The sequence below is a fragment of the Cervus elaphus genome, chromosome 14, assembly GCF_910594005.1.
Source record: "Cervus elaphus chromosome 14, mCerEla1.1, whole genome shotgun sequence".
Taxonomy (NCBI): Eukaryota; Metazoa; Chordata; class Mammalia; order Artiodactyla; family Cervidae; genus Cervus; species Cervus elaphus.
This window is the reverse complement of record NC_057828.1, coordinates 35,672,761-35,693,894: the sequence shown is the minus strand read 5'-3', so window position 1 is coordinate 35,693,894 and position 21,134 is coordinate 35,672,761. Positions and strand designations below refer to the sequence as shown.

Below are 21,134 nucleotides of genomic sequence, written 5' to 3'. Positions count from 1 at the left end.
TAATCTGCGTATGAGCCCTACTTTTAAAGCAGATTCCTTTTCACTATGTTTAAGATGGACTGCAGATTTTGTATTTCTAACAGGATCTCTAGTGATGTTAATGCTGCTCACATGCTAAGTAATGAGAACTGAAACAAGAGATTAATGCTTAGCCAAATTTATGTTTCTATCTTCCAGGGGTAAAATACACAGCAGATTCTGAAGTCAATCTTCCATTACTGGGGGCAAAACTACTTTTTAAACCATACAACAATCATTATACATATTAATCAAAAACAAAAATAAAATCTGTAATGTAAATAATCATCATGACTAGGTATACCCTTGGTTAAACTCAGAGTATCATAAACACACTGATTTGGCTTTTACACATTTCTTTTCTATCACCACAGACAGCAGTGAATAGAAAATAAGAGAAGAAACTAAGGAGAAAGAATAAAATGGATTAAAACATGTATTTTCATCTGCTTCCAAAATAAAATTAGTAGGCAGGAAACCTTTGTTTAACTATTTTCAACTGAGGCTCATGTTTATATTAATGGAGTCAACAGCAATCAGGTTTTCTTTGATTTTTAGTTTTTAAATGCAAAGTGAGCATGGTCAAGATATAGCATTTAAAAAGTCAATCTTAAATTATTACAACTTTAAAAGGTCCAAACAGCTTATATGTACAGAACTTTACATATGAAACTCAGGCAAATTCAGAATATAAGCAGAACAAAATCAGAAAGTATTTTGGTCTTATTGTTAGGTTTCTAGTTCCCTAATAAAATTCTAAAGTTTTAATATACTAACTACATGAAAACATTTTATATCCTCTAATAATTTCCAACAGTTAAATACACCACGAGAAAACTAGTACCAATTATTTACCTTGTCAATCATTTTTCTTGCTTCCACTTCCTCACTGTTGGGATTCTCTAACTCAATGGTATAAGTACCCTTGTCACTTTGGTCATCATCATTATCCTTTTCAGAAGCAGCGGAAGTAGCTTGATTTTTTAACATTTTATCCATCTCCTGGCTTGGTCTGTGCCCAAGACTCCCTGAACTTCTTAATAATGCAGTTTGTAGGAAGGGAATTGACACCGATGGCTCCTCTGATTTCTGTTTTAACAATTTCCCATGTGGAACACCATGCCCCCCTCTGTGGTGCGCAGAGCTAGTCTGTAAAGACAAAGAAACCACTTTGGCATCTGCTGTTGGAGATTTTGTTTTTTCAAGTTTTGTATGTGGTGCTGAATAAGTAGTTTCCTGACACAAGATTCCCGTACTCTGAGTGAAAGAATATGACCTTCTTTTTCTGGGATTGTCTTCATCAAAGAATGCAATCATAAAAGCAGTTTGACTTACAACAGCTTGGTCTTGATGCTTTTCAGTAGCCTGGGCCTTCTGTAGTTTTTTCTGTTCTGAATGGTGGCGCCTTAAGTGTTCCTCAAGAGTTGCACGCTTGCTACAACGCCTGTGAGCCCCAGCGTTTTCTGAGTCGCTTTGTGTACCGTCATCATGTTTGTTTCCTGGACACAGGAAAGAAACCACATAATAGAGAAGGGAAAAAAATCCTATGTAGAAAATCAAAGCATATACAAAAGTGCTGCTTGTTCTGCCCCTCCCCCCTTTCGATCCAAAGTCATATGTTCTTTTCAGTAACAGGCTCTGCAAACTTCCCTCAATTGCAATGCTTACATTCAAATTTCATCAACCAACAATGAGTCCTTTATAAACACTTGAATAGGATTACTTTTCTTTCTTCAAATTTTAACTTTATAATAGTTCATCAATGCCTTAAAAGATAAGCAGTGCTACAACATCTGTGATAGTCTGTGTTTGTAACATTAAATATTAATCCTGCCTTTAAACTTTATATGTTATTTAAACAATCAAAAATTTATATATAGCATTAGAAAGGGAAAGACAGAAAAAAGTGTGATCCCACCAAAATGCTTATCATTACACAGGAGAAGAGAATGCAAATGCTATAAAAAACAGTGTGATGAATCGTTAATTTCAGTGATGTTCAAAAACAGTGTGATGAATCGTTAATTTCAGTGATGTTCAAAACTTCCAAAAGTACAGCATTCCTTTCCTTTTTAAAATATAAAAATGCAAATTTGCAGTTTCCACCAATTACTGTACAATTCTTTACAAACATCTTTCTAGCTATGATAATTTTTGCAATTTTGTATGTGTGCTCATTTAAACTCTGGTGGCTTCAACTAGTTAAATAAAGCATGCTAAAAGGTCTAGCGTGGAAAAAGCATAGACTATGAAATCCTATATAAACCTACCAGACAAATGGCATGTTGCTAAATATAACGAGATAAAAATATGTTTTCTCCATTAAGCATATAGAGTCAAGATAGAATACTGCAGTTGAATTTTGAAAGCATCAGCTTCCTAACAGAGGCTTTTTGTTACTCTTCATAGCTCTGTTAAGGATTAAGTGTGAAACTTTATGAAAACTACTTGATTTTTCACTGATTCAGAATTCTTATCATGTAAACAATAAGTACACTAGAGGAAATAATCAAATGACAATTATTATATTCTTACAGCATGAATTTAATGGAAAGTTGAGTTATTCTATATGTGTTTTAGACTGAGTCATAAATGAGGGCTTAAAAGATAGCTCTTTAGAAAAGAAAGCTTAAATGAATCTAGTCAACCAGGTGTATTTCAATACTTCCAGAACTAAACCTGAAAATCTTCCTTCAAATTAGCAACTACCGAAAATGTAATACGAAAAGAAAAAAACAAAAATAAAACGGTGTTTAGTTTAATTAATGGAATTCCTGTCTTGGTAATTAATCTAGGGATAAAGGATAGGCAGATGGAATGCAGAAGCAAACAAAACCACTAGTTCAAATACAAAACTCCTGAAAAATAGGACATTGTAAAACCTATTTCATATTGCACTGGATATACTGAAAAGGAATCCAGTTTGTAAGAGCTGTAAATAACTAAACTCCCATATTTCATGTGTCGTAGGACCAGATAACCCACATTACACACATATACAATATGAAAACACCATCTTTACAGACTCTAGTTCTTGTTCAGTTCAGTTCAGTCCTGTCACTCAGTCGTGCCTGACTCTTTGCAACCCCATGGATTGCAGCATGACAGGCTTCCCTGTCCATCACCAACTCCTGGAACTTACTCAAACTCATGTCCATAGAGTCAGTGTTAGTTATATGTTATTTCTTGAAACAAGTTATATGTTATAACATAGTTATGTATGTTATAACATATATATAACATATAGTCATATGTTATGACATACTTATATGCTAACTCTTGTAACAACATATAAAACTTTGGTGGTGTCAGGGCTTTTCAGTATCTTTTAAGTTATAGGTTAAAGGGTTATAGATTAGCCATTTTCTTTGTAGAAAATTATTCTTCTTTTTCATTTCCCAGTGTTATACAAGATAACACATCTGATCAGAACTGTAATTTTTGTTATTTAACAAAAAAATCATAAGGAACTATTAAGATTTTTTCTGTTTTGTCCATCATTAATCATGCACCAATATGTTGAAGTTCTTCTAGTATTTTTTAAGATAGATTGACTGTAACTAATCAGTAGCTGTGGCCAAAAGAAGCTTCAACTCTCCTAAAGGGTAAAAGTATATGGGCTTTGTGAACATCATTATCTTCACTGTCCCAAAGCACATGCATTTCACTCTTGCAGGAGCAAAGTTGTTTTGTTTTGCCTACTTTCAAGTTTTTGACTGATCTAAGCAGTTGCTGAATGTCTAATTATTGTAAAATAGTTTCTATTTGCTATACTTATATTAATTTAGAGTCTAGGTATATACTTTTGATCTCTTAAATTGTGGAAAATCTTCATCTAATGATGGCAGGTCTAACTTTGGGGGAAAGTAAAATGTCATTTGTAAATAAATCTGAAAAAATAAAATGGATAAATCTTGGATCAAAAATGAGGCATATTCACAAAGACATTTTCTTAGATGGTTTGTAAAATGTCCTGAAGGCAAATTTAAAAGTAGGGTTCTATGCAATGGCAACATACTAGAATGTATCTACCTATAAATGAACTCTGAGGGATAATAATAATTTGTATAATTTCTGGCAAGGATTTAAAAAATCTAACATAATATATGAATACAGTCTGAATGTGAACATTAATGCCTCTAACAGGAATCAAAATAACAGCTAAAACAGAAAACCGTCATTATAAGTAAAATTACAGTTACAATAAAAGGGTGTAATAAAGGTTTTTCTTTTTTTTTGGCCATACCACAGGTCATGGAGGATCTTAGTTTCCCAACCAGGGGTGAAACCTGTACCTCCTGCAGTGGAAGCAGAGAGTCTGAACCACTGGAATGTCAGGAAAGTTCCATAAAGGTATTTTTTAATGGTGGTTTATCTTGTAGCTCATTTGCGTACATTTATTAAGGGTGGTCTAAAGAATATACTATTTCTAAGTTTTCAAAGTTTACACTACTTTTTACATTATTCTAGGATATCAGTCTTATTTTATCCAATCCATAAAAAATGATCAGTTAACAAATGGGTAGCTTTTATACGTAAGCTTTAACCTATATATATCTCAATACATGGATAGGTCTCAATTATATATGTTATTATCTTAGTAGGAGTAAAAACAACAATTACATGTCAAAAGTTTGTATGCCAGGTAACTGCTTATGATTATAATTAAATATGTTAATAGGCCCTGGCAAAGAATTAGGTAATCATACCATCTCACTATCTCGAAATGCCTTAGAAGCAAATAGGAAATAGGTATTTCTTCAATTAGGTGAATAGAATCCCAAACCATAAAGTACAGGTTAAACCAGGGTCAGTTTTGTCAATGATAATGAAGTCATTCATTGGTTATTCAAACTACTGAGTACCTATCACATACTCAAGTCCCAGGAAAGGGCTAAAGATATGAGGTAAGTAATAAACAATCCCTGACCTCAACAAGTATTCTTTTAAAGCTCTTCAACTTTTTGTATGGTAACAGAATGATCAGATTAACATGTAATCATTTCCCTTATAGTAAGCTTGTCAAATAAAATCAAGATATAGTAACATAAATCTGTATTCAGCAAATTCTAAATTAAAATTTAACTAGCAAAACCAATGAGGGGAAAATGATTAGTTGATACTCTGATGTATTTTAACTAACTTTGGTCAAGTATTTTTAATAAAACATATTTAATAATTATTTCAAAAATAAACATTTAACTGCAATTTTCACTAGTGAAGAAATTCTTAATTCAATTAATTCCTAGTATCGCTCAATAAAATTTGTTTCATGATATGAGTATCTTGAGAACAGTCTGAAACACTCCACCAACAATGTGACTATATTGCCAAAGTAGAACTATAAGCCCATAATTCAGTAACTTAAAATGTTCAAAATCTACATATTGACATTTTACAGGAAGCACACAGTTGAGAACAGAATTAAACATATATTTTCCTTAAATTAGGAAAATGATGAGAACTGTCTTCTAAGGAATTTGACTGGTGAAATGAATGAATATTTCCACAGGAAAAAGAAACATATTTAATGGCATACATATAAATTTACAAAACCAATTTGGTTTTGGCAAGAAAATGATGGCAGACTGTTTTGATTGAGTAAGTTGGATATGGGCAGAATGGCTGGCTTTTGAACTTTAAGATCAAATATAAACCTTCAAAAAAGCAGAAGTAGAAGCTTTATATCATATAATTATTTTTCTAATCATAGTTTGGTAACTGTGAAGACTGAACTTAACCATAAAAAAGGAAGTTCTGAAAAGTTACCTTTCAACCTTTTCAAGTAAACTGGAACATCACTTTTAATGCTTTTGGAATCCTCTTCTGTTCTTTCCCATACCATCTGAGGAGGGTTGTTCTGTGCTAGCCAGTCAGCTACTTTATTTTCGGGTGCCATCATTCCAGTTTGAATCCCTGGCAGGTCTTGAGTTCCAGGAGAAGACTTCTTTGACTTGTGGCGCTGATCAGAAGTAAATTTTGTCACATGATCTCTAATAGTTACTTTCCCTGGGGTACTGTCATCAAATTCAATGGTAAATGAAGCATGCCCTGCACCTGTTGTATGAGAACTTGGTGTGTCTTTTGTTGGGATTTCATGAATAGTGCTCTCTGTTATTTGTGATGGTTGCTGAAATTCTTTTGTAGGGATTTCAAAATAACTTGGTTCTCTACAGAAAGGAAAAAGTACTTCTTCATTTGCAGCTGCAGATTGTTCTTCAACTTGCTTGGCATCTACGCTGCACCCTAATAAGAAAAATAAGAGAAAATTCAAAATATTTGGGAGCTTCTAGAACTTGAAGGAGTACAGTAATGGCCACTTCCATTACTCCATGGGAATGGGAAGGCAGATCGCTGCTTAGATGAAAAAGAATGACAAATGTCATAAAAGAGAAATAATTTCGATTATAAACATGGCATTTCCATTACCAATAGGAGATGCAAGATAAGCAGCAGTGGCAAAGGATAGCAAAGTAGTTAAGAGATGGGATTTTGCATGGTTAGGTCTATATTGTTTCCAACGTGGATCCAGAAATTAGCAAAAGTACAAAAGAAATGAAATCAAATGTAGATGGAGATGTATGTTCAATGTACATATCTACAGAGATTAAAAATAATATGAATTTCCTTATCAAGTAAGGAGGATGAAATATTGCAAAAACAAGTAAATTTCTAAAGGAGAACGAGTGTTCAAATGAAGAAAGAAACATGAGGTTAATACATGAGCAACATTCTGGACAGGATGGTTTTACTTACCATTCTTCACAATCACAATTCAGAGACATTACTTTTAGAATGACAAAAATAATATTACTAATGTGTGATCGTTACAAGAAGACAGATAACATTTTATAAAGAAAAGAATGAGTAAAGATAAGACATGCGGTTTGCTTGTAAAATGCAATCCAAGCAGCAGTGTGAAACAAGTAAGGTAAAAACAGAAAATTCAGTTGCCAGCCAATTAATTCCAAAAGAAAATTCATGTACATTTCTATACAGCAGAATATGCCCAACTGTCAAAAATCCTTAGAGGAAAGCTGAATTATAAATCTCAGATCACCAACAAGAGCTGGCATAAGCAAGTAACTCTGGAACACTACTCCCCTGTTGCTTCAGAGACAAATAAGAAGGTATGAAAATAAATGAATCTCTATATAAAATATGTGAAGGCATATAAATGAAAATGGTAACTGAAATGTTTTAAATCTGTTATTAGATATTACAAATGCAAAAAAAAATTTAAGATTAAACTGCTTTGGTTTTTAGGAAGCAAAAGAACTATTTTCAAGATGGTAAAGAGTGAATTCAAATAAAAACTATTTCCCTAAAGCTCAAAAAAGCATTCCTTTTAAAAACACACTGATAGAAAAATCATTTACAGATAATTTATTAGGAAAGAATACACAAGGGACAAGGTTGTTTATAATAATTTTCTAATTAAGTGAAGTATTTGGTCTCTTGAAACATTTTCCAAATATTAAATACTGATGGAATTCTCCTGGTGCTATAATCAGTTTCTTAGCAATACTCTGAATATGAAACAGTCATAAAACTGTCTGCTTTTAGATTATACAAGAACATTACAGCAACATCTCTACAGTTCAAAGTGTGGCACAAGGCAGTGTGCGCGCGCTATGTTGCTTCAGTCATGTCTGACTTTCTGTCTAGTTCTTTCCAAGAACTAGAGCCCACCAGGCTCCTCCCCATGGGATTCTCCAGGCAAGAATACTAGAGAGGGTTGCTATTCCCTTCTCTAGGGGATCTTCCCGACACAGGAATCAAACTCACGTCTCTTATGTCTCCTGCATTGGCAGGCGGGTTCTTTACTACTAGCACCATCTGGGAAGTTCCAAATTAAGAATCATCTCCAGTGTAAAACACAACCAACGGGGAAGGCAAAGAATTCACCTGCAATGCAGGCGAACCTGGTTTGATTCCTGGGTTGGGACGATCCCCTGGAGAAGGGATAGCTACCCACTCCAGTATTCAGGGGCTTTCCTGGTGACTCATATGGTGAAGAATCCAGCTGCAATGTGGGAGACCTGGGTTTGATCCCTGGGTTGTGAAAACCCCCTGGAGGAAGGCACAGAGCATTAAAGACATCAAGTTCCACTTCCAAAAAAAAAAAAAAAAAAGTCAATATTACACAGACAGTAAACAGAATACATAACAAAAACAATTAACAGAAAAATTATCCTTGTCAAATCTACTTAGTTTTTCCTCACCACTGAAAATAAAAAAAGTGTATCAGAAAAACTCTATACTATCAAAGCAGTAATTCTACACACTACCTAGAAGAGGATATAAAAGATTCTTAATAACCTAAGTAATGTTTCAAAAACTTCTTTATTAAAGAGTTCATTTATTTTTTCCTTATTATTAAAATGTCCACTTGAATGCTTACTTTGAAGGCCTGTACCTTAAAATTACCATGAAAGTAAAATGCATTGGCCGCTCTATATATATTGATAAAATCACTGATTTTTTTTTTTCCATACATTGGTTTATTTACTAATTTAATAATGTACTGTGCCTGATCAATTTCATATAGAACTATCCTTCCTATCTACCTGTCCTCATTCATTCATTTTGTTTTCCACATCCTTACAGGTAACAGAGTAACTCTGAGGACAAAAAGTGGCAGCTTCCTACTACCACTACCTGAATACTCAAATAAATGATGTGACTGAACTATGGAGCAATAACTATAACAAGCTGGCCCAGGGGTATAGCATTTATCATCTACTTGTCACTACTGAGTCAAATGAATATGTTCTCAATTTTCCTCCCTTGAGAAGAAAAACTTCACAGTTATTTCTGACACACTTTTAACATGCTTTCACTTTATAACACATTAAAAAGCAGAGGTCACCAACTGCACATAACTATTTTTAAGATTATTATTTCCTAAGTTATTCCTACTTCAAAACTGACTTTCCTTTAAAGATTAGAATCTGAGACTTCTATACGTTAACACCCAATCTATCCAGTAATCAATTATCTAACAATGTCAAGTAGCACAACAGAGTAGAAAGACAGCATTCATGATCTGATGATTATAGCCAAATAGCCTGGCTTAGCAGAAAACAGGAGGAAGATTTGAAATCAGCTAAGTCCCATCTCTATCAGTTCTTAATTCTCATTTTTCTCATTGTAAAATGAGAAAATAATACCCACTCATAAGATTGTTGTGAAGATTCAGTGAGGTATATATTAACTGAGATAGCATAAGTCACCCAGAAGAAGTCTGGAACAAAGAAGGCATACAAATAAATGTTTCTCTTACTTTTTCTCCCCCAAATCTCCAACACAGCTAACTAGGGAAACAAGAAACTAAAACCAAACATCTAACTCTAAAAGACCCAAGACAGATATGACAATACCTATACCCTCTTATCTGTGATCTTTACCAGGAGGAAAGTCCCTCATTGAGAACCTTTTCTTTGACTATTTGCTCAGATTACTTGTGACAAATCTGGAGGATATGTAAAAGCAAGGATTAAGGTCAGATATACTGCACTAAGAAAACGAGTCAACCGGTCGAGATAAGTCAAAAAACAATCAAGAGCAGAAATGTGGCTCAAAAACACAGCAGTTCAGAACCATTCAGTAAACAGGTAAACAGTCTTACACACTTCAAGTCTCCCAAGGACAGTACTGTAACATACAGTTCAATTACTGGTATTCATAATGAGGCTTCTGAGTCATAAAGTAAACATTTTAATATATTCACCCTTCTTTGCTTAAGAAGGAAATGACATGAGTAAGTAGAAATTAAGGGAATGTTTAAACTTAAAAAAAAAAAATTGCAGTTGTAAAAGTGAAGTTCGGTCATCTGGAAAATTCATTAGTAGAGGAAATCATTTTGCCAAAGATGATAAAACCAGATCAAGTGTGGGCCTACTATACTTGGGATTGTAGGCCCACTAGAGAAATTATTAAGAGTCTTCTAAATTAATACAGAAAAATAAAACAGCTTTCCTCTCTCAGTACTGGTAACAATCATTCTGAAATTTATGAATTTAACATTCATTTCTCTTCAAAACCTGTTTTATTTATACTAAAGTAAACTCAGTCATGTCTGACTCTTTGCGACCCCCATGGACTGTAGCCCTCCAGGCTCCTCCACCCATGGAATTCTCCATTCAAGAATACTGGAGTGGGTAGCCATTCCTTTCTCCAGGGGGACCCTCCCGACCCAGAGACTGAGCCTGGGTCTCCTGCATTGCTGGCAGGTTCTTTACCATTTCAGCCACAAGGGGAGCCCTAAATACTCTTAATGAGATTAATAATAAAACATTGGCATGAATAAAATATTATTAGAATAACTTCCATTCATACTAATACTTAATTATTAATCTTGACTAACAGTATTTAATAAATGATCATGCTAGAATCAATTATGGTTATCTAAACCAGAAGAGCAATACCCTTAAGTTCTTAAGGCATTTTATGATGTGTCACTTTCCAGGGAATCTCATGATATACATAATCTAGAAAAAAATGTTCCCTTCCGTCTTCTGTACTAAATTACATGAAATATTAAGCTATTTCAAGATGCTTACAAAGACTGTAATTACGAAGGCGAATTCTACTTAAGATATCCATCCAACCTAGTACGTTCAAGTACTTCAAATTACAAAGAGTGGGAAACTCCTTTTACTAAAAAGGAATTACAACTCTCAAGTTTTTAAATTTAGTTCAATTAGATTAAAAAATCAGTGTAAAAGAGCCAAAAATCTACTCTTTACAGTTGTATGCAACCTTTTCAAAATGTATGCAACACTTAGAGGCCTTTAATTGTAACTTTAAAAGGGTTTAAATCATGTTAGCAGGTTGGAGAACACATCTGAACTAAACTGAGGACAAGTTCTCCTTTAATAGGACTCAAAATGTTCACACTACTTCAGGAGAACTTTACTGCTCTACTATTTGCTTCCAGGGTTTTGGGGACTTTAAGGTAAATCGGTAGGAGATTCTGGATACACATGGACCCACAGAAAGGGATGTAAGTTACTAGGGAGTAGATACTCTAGTATCCTTTCTGGAATGCTCACCTTTCAAAATAAGTACTAAGATTTTCGGGTGCTAAAGAAGACTCTTGAGAGTCCCTTGGACAGTAAAGAGATCAAACCAGGCAATTTTAAAGAAAATCAATCTTGAATATTCACTGGAAGGACTGATGTTGAAGCTGAAACTCCAATACTTTGGCCAACTGATGCAGACAGCAAACTCACTGGAAAAGAAAGACCCTAATGCTGGGAAAGATTGAGGGCAGGAGGAGAAGGGGGTGACAGAAGATGAGATGGTTGGATGACATCATTGACTCAGTGGACATGAGTTTGAGCAAACTCCGGGAGACAATGAAGGACAGGGGAGTCTGGCGTGCTGTAGTCCATGGGGTCACAGAGAGTCGGACACAACTTAGCAAGTAAAGGACAACAACTAAGATTTTACATTCTAAAAACTGGTAATGAAGAAGGAAATCACTTTGTTTTTACCAGAAAAGATTGCTTAGAGCACAAATAAACTAATCATTTATATTTCACAATTTTAAACACTTAAAAAAAACCTTAATTTCACAATGACCAAATGAAATAGCATTTAATATACATTTTCAAACTTCACTCTACAATACGTGCTGGCATCATAAATTACATCAGACTTGTAAACTGTTTCCCTCACCCTACAGCAGTTTAAAAAACTACAAATGATGAATCTGAAACAATCACATCCTGATGCTAATATATGAAAGTAAATGAGACTCTCATTAAAGCTTTTAATCAGCTGAATCTGACAGAGTGCTTTAAGCTTCTTAACAGAAGATGTAAATCACTAAATTCCTTCTAACTCAAAAATAATCCCACTATTATGAAGCAGCTTTTGTCATCTGGCAGAAAAGATACTCAATGAGAGAGGCTACACAAGCTGGTAATCATTTAAGAATTTAGTTCCATTCACATAGATGAAATTACTACTGGACACTTCACAGATTGAAATTCATTTTATTATGCTGAGGCATGAGGGACTGATTTTTATGTCAATTTGTTTTTGGGGTGTTTGTTTTAGTCTTTATACTCTACAAAGTATATTCTTTTGGAATGGTTTTGTGTGTGTGTGGGTGGGTGTGTAATGACCGCTGAAATGTTAACTGTGAGTAAGAGCATGGACTCTAAGTCAGGCCACCTGGGTTAGAATCCCAGCTACACTTTTTCTAGCTGAGTGACCTCGTGAATAAACTCACATCACTGTGCTGCCACTTCCGTAACTATAAAATGGGTATGATAATAGTATTACTTTCAGGTACAGCTATGAGGATTAAATGATTAAATATACATGCGGGCACTCAGAAGACTGTCTGGATAAAGTAAGCACCACTGAAGTATTATCTATTGTTAATAAATCATAGTTCTGTCTCCAGTACAAAAATTACAATTATACTTCACTGTGTTCCACAAGATATTTAAGATTTCAGAAGTTGTTTTGGGTACAAGGATCTTTAACGGCTAGATAAACTCACCATCACAATTATTTTCAGAATCTGGGAACATTAAATTCTGCTGTGTTTCATTTAACTCCCTAATAATTAGTATATTTTTTCTCACTCTTCTCTCTCTTCCTTCCTCCTTTTCTCCCTCCCTCTCTCTCTTTCTCCTAGGTGGCTCTAGTACACATGATAATATAACACATGATCCTTGAAGTAAGAAATGTGCAGTTCAGATAAGGGATACACACAAAATACTAAATAAAAGTGTTACAATACACATACACAGACATATCCTTTAGAATTTTATACTACTGGATTTATGTGTATATACTCCTATGGGAGAAGAGAAGGCAGGAGTTAGTCTAATTTTGTGGGAATGCACTCGGAGAGCACTAAACAACTGTAGTGGGATACAAGGCTAAGCAAAGTGGGATACAGCTAGAAACTTTGACATAAAATCTGTGCGAAAAATATAAAATCTTCACATAAAGTCTTTGTTAAGCAAAGATATTAAAGGACAGCTTAGATTTATTGTACAAATTAATCTGCAGAAAGGTTGAAACTGGAAATAGTTCAGTTATGATTCAATGGGGAAAAAAAAGCACAACAGAAGTAGGCAATGTACACAAAAATTTCAAATAAAGTAGACATTCTTGACTGTCTTCCAAAATCCATTTCCTATTCCTCCCTCCTAAAAGAACTCCAACATTCCCAGGTATCTGCTTGTCCTGATACAGCTCATGTGCCTTAAGGGAAAATTAACCCCACATTCAGCTTCAGGATGGGTAAGACTGGCATAAGGGTAATCTCATAACCCTTGCCAGGGATTGGTTCAGAAAAAAGCAGGTGATCTACTCCTGAACCCATGAGGTCAATGAAACGACAGATGTGTTAAAAACTTCGGGGAAAGTTTCCAGGGGGTCTTTTAGAAGCAACCTTTGCTATTTCCAACTGGATGTGATCAAAGTAGCATGCACCCCAACTGCTACTGGCAAACAGCCTATGAGTATTAGGGGAAACTTCCTTAGTGTGCAACCACGGAACAGAAGGGCTGAGAGTCTGAGAGAAAACACTAGCTGATGTGCCACTGAGATGCTGCATTAACCAATTCTAAAGCAGTTCATTATTTAAGCCGGTACATTTCCTTCCTGTTTAGTATCAGGTGGCATTTCTGTTACTTGCATCTGAAAGTATGCTAAATAACATTAAGCTTGAGCTTGAACATGAAGAAAAAGTTTTGTTGGCCACAGAAATAAGAAAACTGAGATGGGACTTTATTTGCAAAGTTGACATCTTTAGTTTGGGGCACTTTAAGAGCAAGTTGATAAGGCCAGCTTTCTTAGACCTGTATCCTGGTAAAACTAGAGTATATTTATGAATAAGAACCAGTGTCCTTATTCTCTGGCTAAGAATAATGTCATTTATCTTGTAGAATTATGGTGAAAGGTAGAAAGTTGACGGGAGTGCTGATGGAATCTATCCTTGACTCAGAGTCACAGTTGGCTTTACATATTGCTCCCTGGTGCCTGTATTTAATTCCCAGTTTTGATCCTTATCTGCCATTATCAAGGAAACCGGCTGCTCCATCCACCAGTGTTGATGTCCATGTCAAGACCTTATGTAAGAGGCAACTGATACCTCCATTTATTTCCTGGAAATCTTGATTTTCTGGCTTTTGACTTAGTTCATTACTAAATTTCTCCAGCAACACAAGAATATGTTCTTTGACAATTAATCTGAGAATGTGATTCAGAATTATTTCTTCATTCTGGCTGCTTAACAGCTAATCTTGTTGCTATCACACCCCCCAAAATTAGGTACACCGAGATTTTAAAGAAGTTTTAACTTCATACATTTTGAACATAATAAAAATTTTTCATTTAAAAATACGATTATACGCTTGTGAATCTAGTGAAAACACACAAAGTCAGTCTGCATTTACTGTTTTGGTCTAATTAAAACATTTTAATAATTATTTCAAAATGGCCAACCATATTATTAAACTATATCATTTAAATAATAGGAGATACCACTTTTAAGAACAGATAGATTTTTGCTTTGATAGTAAGTTCTTCCTAAAAACCATTTAATGTCATAGTCTGAGATTTTTTTACCTGATGTTCCAGTTTCATGATTTTTCTCTTCGGGTTTGCCATTGGACTTGAAAGGTCTTTGTTCATCCGCCTCATCATCCCCCCACCATGAAGGCTGCCCATACAACGGAGTACCACGGGGCATGGCAGAAGTATCTGTAAAGAAGTGGGGAAAATCTGTCTAAAGCACATGAAACAGGAAAAAAAAACAAACAAACATGCCTTTGGAGAATGCTAGAATTGCTCAGTTGACTTAATGAATAAACAAAGTACAGTTGACCCCTGAACAATGCAGAGTTTAGGAGCCTCCACCCTCTCTGCAGTTGAAAATTCAAGCATAGTATAACTTAAGTCAGCCTGCTCCCCTGGTGGCTCAGATGGTAGAGAATCTGCCTGCACTGCAGAAGACCTGGGTTCTATCCCTAGGTCAGGACAATCCCCTGGAGAAGGAACTGGCAACCCACTCCAGTATTCCTGCCTGAAGAATCCCATGGACAGGGGAGCCTGGTGGGCTAGAGTCCATGGGTCGCAAAGAGCAGAACACTTTTTCAACAACTTTCACTTCCGAATCCATGGTTCCTGTGTGTTAGTCACTCAGTAATGTCCAACTCTTTGCGACACCCTGGACTCTAGCCCACCAGGCTCCTCTGTCCATGGCATTCTTCAGGCAAGAATACTGGAGTGGGTTGCCAGTTCCTTCTCCAGGGGATCTTCCCAACCCAGGGATCAAACCTGGGTCTCCCGCATTGCAGGCAGATTCTTTACCATCTGAGCCACGAGGGAAGCAGTTCTGCATTCACAGATTCAACTAATGTGAATTGTGTAGTGTTGCAGTATTAACTATTGAAAAAAATCTGCATTTTTTTTTTAATATGGTGCTGCTCAACATGGAGAAGGCAATGGCAACCCACTCCAGTACTCTTGCCTGGAAAATCCCACAGACAGAGGAGCCTGGTAGGCTGCAGTCCATGGGGTCGCGAAGAGTTGGACATGACTGAGCGACTTCACTTTCACTTTTCACTTTCATGCATTGGAGAAGGAAATGGCAACCCACTCTAGTGTTCTTGCCTGGAGAATCCTGGGGACAGGGGAGCCTGGTGGGCTGCCGTCTACGGGGTCGCAAAGAGTCAGACAAGACTGAAGTGACTTAGCAGTACCAGCAGCAGCAGCTGCTCAACATTTCAAATCAGTGCTGTTCAAGGGTTAACTGCACAGTCTAGATAGCAGAAAATACTCTAAGTTGAATAGTACTTGTGGATCTCATTCAATATTGAACATGAGAAACAAATTTTGCACTGGCTAATATCTAAGTAATATAAACTGCTCTAGTCCAACAGCTTTTAGTCAAAGTGCAACTTGTTCGCTGGTACATAGAAATGGCTCATAAGTCTAAACATAAAAGACAAAACTAAATTTTGGTATAAGTGGCTGTTTTAAAAAATTTGAAAGCCTAAGGACACTGCACAGTAAATTTAAACTAGTTGTTAACTGGACTAATAAGCTTATATTTGAGCAATTTGGTAACCTCTAGAAGTTTTAAAAATTGTTTTTGTATGACTGGGATTATGTATATAAAATATTCTTAAAGCTCCTACTGTAATATGATACATATCATAATAATTATGATAATGTAGCCATTATTGGACATTTCCTTTTCATTCATTTCAGTTATAATCTAAGGGGAAAAAAGCAAATATGAAATAATAAAAATACTATAAGGCAAATTATATTTACTTTCTTCAAATGAACATACTAAACACACCTACATACAACTGCCATATAATTATGTTCTGTACTGCTTTCTAAGAAGCACTGGCTGCATTAAAACCCACTCTGAAATTGTCATTATCATTATTTTTATAAGGACACGGACAATTTTCTGAGAACAAAGCATGCAATTTCTTCATAATCAAGAATAAACATGGTATTTTCAAAGAGGTTAACTTACCAACAACTTTCTCCTCAGATTTTAGTGCTTCTGTAGGTTTGTGCTGCACTTCTGTTGCAGAATCTGCTACCTTTGAATCTATGCTTTTGGCACATGCAGATTTTGATAATTCTGATTCTGAAGATTTTTGGGACAACTGAAGCTGAATGGTAAATTTCTCATGCTACAAAACATTTTAAAATGGAAGTGAAATATCCATGAGTGAAATCAACCCTAGTAAATGGCAGGTTTACAAAAGAAATAAGTAAAACTGTTTACCTTGAGAGCTTCTTCAGGGACCCTCATTTCTCCTCGTACTACAGTGAAAAGATTTGTATGTAAACAGGGCTAAGGAAGAATATAATTTCAAAACTCTGATAAGCTTAAAACAATCAAAGATAATACAGAAATTGTCCTGTTTTCAAGAAGTAATTATAAGAAAATGACCATATTTCCCTTAAGAGTTAAATGTTAAAAAAAAGTTAAATGTTAAATTATGTTCACACATATAAAAATTTTTTAATACTAAATAAAATCTTAAAAAGTCTAGCAAGTAATTCCAAACTTAGGTAATAATCACGGCCTTCAAGAAGCAAACTAGGTGAATAACCTAAGCACAAAAGACATTTTCAGTTCTCACTAACAGTAATATGACCACAAAGAAGAAAAGCACCTGGATCAAATTATATTGATAGCTAATCACAAAAATCTAAAAAGAAGTGTCATCAGTGATTACCCAACAGTAAATCCTGAAGAAATTCAATTATTCCTACTTCCCAAGCACTGATAAAAATGAAATCCATCTTGAAAATGCAAAAGAAATGCTATAATTAGGGTCTTTAAGCAACTACAACCACTCCTTCTCCCCATGAATTGCAATCAGGGTCAAATTACATTATCAAACAACTGATTCTATACAGATTAGAACCAAGTGCTAAATATAATGAATGCTTTCATTATTATGCCAAAAAGAACAATGCCTCTGTATGTTAAAAAGATCTTTCACTAAACAACAGAGGTCACATTTCTCACCATTACTTAACCCCTTAATGAAAGGACTTTCATAACCACATAGTAAATTCTAGTCTTCTTTATCAGTTCAGAGCACCCATGACTTCAAGGGTAAAAAGCTGTAATTATCATGACCACTTGGGAGACAAATAGACTTCCCATGCATAACAAGCAGTAAACTTGTTTACAAGTATTTGTTCCATAGTTCTACTCATCAAAATAATAAAAACTCAGAATTTTCCAGAATTGTAAAGCACTTTGGGAATATCCTATTCAATTCCATTAACCCACCTTCCCATTCTATCCATGTGGAACTTGAGGACTAGAGAGGCAGAACCCAAGATAATAGTCAACTGAATACTAGTCCAGGGCTTTCTTATCACTTTACATTGCTTCCAGTAAACTGTGAAATAATAAAAAATTTCCTTTTTTATTATGTATATATGCTGATACACATTTGCTGGTATATATGACAATATATAGTTCATAGTTAAGTACTTAGAAAAAGTAAAAATTCTAGTAAGCTTTTGTTTTACTCCCAAAAAACTCACTAACAGCTGCAGAAGATTCATTGCATTCCTACATTTACAGTGGAAAACACCATCTTAAAAATACTGAGTCATTTCTATTTTTCAATGGGAAATATGATTTTAGCCTGCTGTGAGTGCTTTCTGCTGCTTCACATTTCTCCTGGGAGTGCCCCAGGCTATTCCTCAAAGTTAGTCTAGGGCATCCTCTTAAATTTAGACTTCTTTAGGATCAAGGAAAACTTATAAAGAGGATATAACTCAGATTCACATACTTTGCCTTACCAAAAAACTCCTGGGTGGGAGACCAAAGAATTCAAGAGTCCTCTTGTTCAGGTCATGAATTCACCTGAGAACCCCAGTGTGACCATGAGATTTCTGAGGCTGCTCTGACTCCAGCTTCACCTTCAAAGCCACCACCCTGCTAGTGGCTCAGACCCAGGCGGCTGCTTTAGCTCGCTGAGCTCAGGGAATGGCAGGCAGTCCAAGGTGCGACTACTTATGAGGCCGAGTTACAAGACACACAGTACAGACTGTACGTCAACCATATCGCAAAACATTCCAGAAAGTTACATGCTTACTTAAATCTAGTTTACTAAAAATCATTAACATTAATGATTAATAATTATTTAATATTTATTTATATAATTATATACTTTATATATTTACATATTTTTATTATATTTTATTATATATTATAGATATTCATATATTTATTTACATTTTATATAATTATATAAATAAATATAATTATTTAATTAATGGTTATTAATTATTTAATTAATACTAATGCTTACTAAATATTAATAATGTTTACTAAAATTCTTGTCAATAATTAATATTTAATTAATTAATATGTATATAATTAAATATAATTATATATTTATATATATTTATATTTTATTATATATTATATGTATTTATATATGTTATATATAATTACATATTACACATATAATTAAATATAATAATTTAATTTAATTAATTAAATATAATTAATAATTTAATTGTTAGATTAATGATTGCTGATTGATATTAATAAATATAATATTTATAAATTATTTCCAAACTTCTTTGAATAAGAAACAATTGAAAAACAGAAAAAATATGTGAAACAATGGTTTGCAAAGACAATCAATACCAGGTAACAAAAGACAGTGATTCTTGAGTGAAGACGAACAAATCAAGGGGAGTGCAATCACTGCCCTAATTCAGGATCTCTAGAGAGCTTCCAAGTCACACTGGAGGGAGGGGTAAGCAAGGCTGAACCTGGCAGACTCTAAGCTGTGAAGAAAAGGGGTTGAGCGTCTGGGCAGACCAAGATGACTACAGTTCAGAAAGCTGCACAGAAATAGTATTCCAGAGATTGTTACAGGGGCTGGCTCAAGCATTCAGTTGGGTACTGATCAGCACATTAATTTGAGAAAACTTATACCTATGGCTGGGACAAGAACCACCTTAAAGTATTGGAGGTAATAGTGCCCCTTATCAGAGAGGGCTAGGAATAATGTCTAATCACAAGAGCCAAGCTGGAAAACCTCATGTATAACGGGCCACTGGATAAAGCAGGGGTTGGCAAATTGTTCCTCTATTGAGGGCCAGACAGTAAACTTTCTAGGTTTTGGAAGCCATATGATTTCTGTTTCAACTACTCAACTCTGCTATGACAGTGCAAAAGCAGCTAAAGAAAGAAGTGAGTGGATATGTCTGTGTACAAATAAAACTTTATTTATAAACACAGGCTGAGAGCCAGGTTTACCAATGGTCTTGCTGACCCCTAAAGCAGGGTATACAGAAAGGTCATGCTTCTATAATGGGGAATTAATTAGCCCCAGACTAATCTTAGAAGTTCAAAAAATTTTAGAAAAGCAAGATTCAACATGATAAAACTATTTCAAAGTAACCTGTATCCCAGAACAAAGCTCAAAAATATTTATAGGAATCCAAAAGTATGCATACAATATTCAACAAGGTAAAAAAAAGTCACAATGTCTGTCATTCAGTCAAAACAATGAATGTAAAAATCAATCAAAACTGACTCAGAGCTGACACAAATGTCAACAAACATTCTAACACAGTTAATATCACTGTATTCCATATGTTTAAAAAATATGTAAAGACTTGAAAGATATAAAAGACAAAATCCAAATTTTAGAGCTGAAAACTATACTGGATAGGGAAATTGCATGTTAGACACAGCCAAAGAAAAGTTTAGTAAACCTGAAGACTGCAACAATAATAACAACCCAAAGCGAAACACAAACAGAACAAACACTCATCAAAAAAATAATAAACAGAGCCTCAGTAAGCTAGGAGGTGACTTCAAGTAGCCTAATATACATTTAAATGAAGTCCTTGGGAAAAAAGTGGGGAAAACAGAAAAAAAGAATTTAAAAAAATAATGGTTGATTTTTTTTTCTAAATCTGATTAAAAGTAAAAACCCATAGATTCAACATGCTCAAAAAACCCCAAGCACAAGAGACATGAAGAAAACTGTACAAAGGCACATTAAAATCAAACTGCTCAAAACCAGGGGAAAAGGGAACCAATGCAAGTGAGAACAACAAATTTAAAGTACTTAAAAAAGAAATGTCATCTAGAATTCTATGTCCAACAACGATAACTTCTAATAACTAAGGTGAAATGCTTTTCCAGACACATGAAAGCTGAAAGAATTCATCATCAGCAGAGCTGTACTATAAGAAATAGTAAAAGAAGTTCTTTACACAATAAGAAAATGAAACTAGATGAAAATGTGGATCAATATAAAAAAGGATGAAAAACACAAGAAATGGTAATTACAGTGGTTCAAGATATGAATACAATGGCCATAAAAATCTATTTTTCTTATTATTTAAACCTCTTTAAAAGATAACTGATGCTTTACTGATATCAATGTAGAATGCAATTTGTAACATATATAGAAATAAAATGTATGACAATCACAGCACAAAGATCAGGACAGAAAAAATGAAAGTATACTACTGTAACATTCTTATACTGTATGTGAAGTAGTATAATGTCATTTGAAGACACAGCTTAAAAGTAAAGATAAAATTATAAAATCTTA

At 34.6% G+C, this 21,134-nt stretch overlaps 1 protein-coding gene across 12 annotated transcripts in view; it reads right to left on the bottom strand.

Moving 5' to 3' along the window:
- CEP170 (centrosomal protein 170) overlaps positions 1-21,134 on the bottom strand; it is a 131,149-nt gene that overhangs the window by 50,753 nt on the left and 59,262 nt on the right. For 7 of the 12 annotated variants that reach the window (XM_043924010.1, XM_043924011.1, XM_043924009.1 and 4 more), the window contains exons 5-9: positions 16,805-16,863; positions 16,547-16,709; positions 14,620-14,754; positions 5,788-6,264; positions 874-1,517 (exon numbers count right to left, since the gene is read on the bottom strand). In XM_043924010.1, coding sequence (XP_043779945.1) covers positions 874-1,517; positions 5,788-6,264; positions 14,620-14,754; positions 16,547-16,709; positions 16,805-16,863 — 1,478 coding nt within the window. The remainder of the gene's footprint in view (positions 1-873; positions 1,518-5,787; positions 6,265-14,619; positions 14,755-16,546; positions 16,710-16,804; positions 16,864-21,134) is intronic. The other 5 variants (XM_043924014.1, XM_043924015.1, XM_043924016.1 and 2 more) reach the window with 2 other exon arrangements.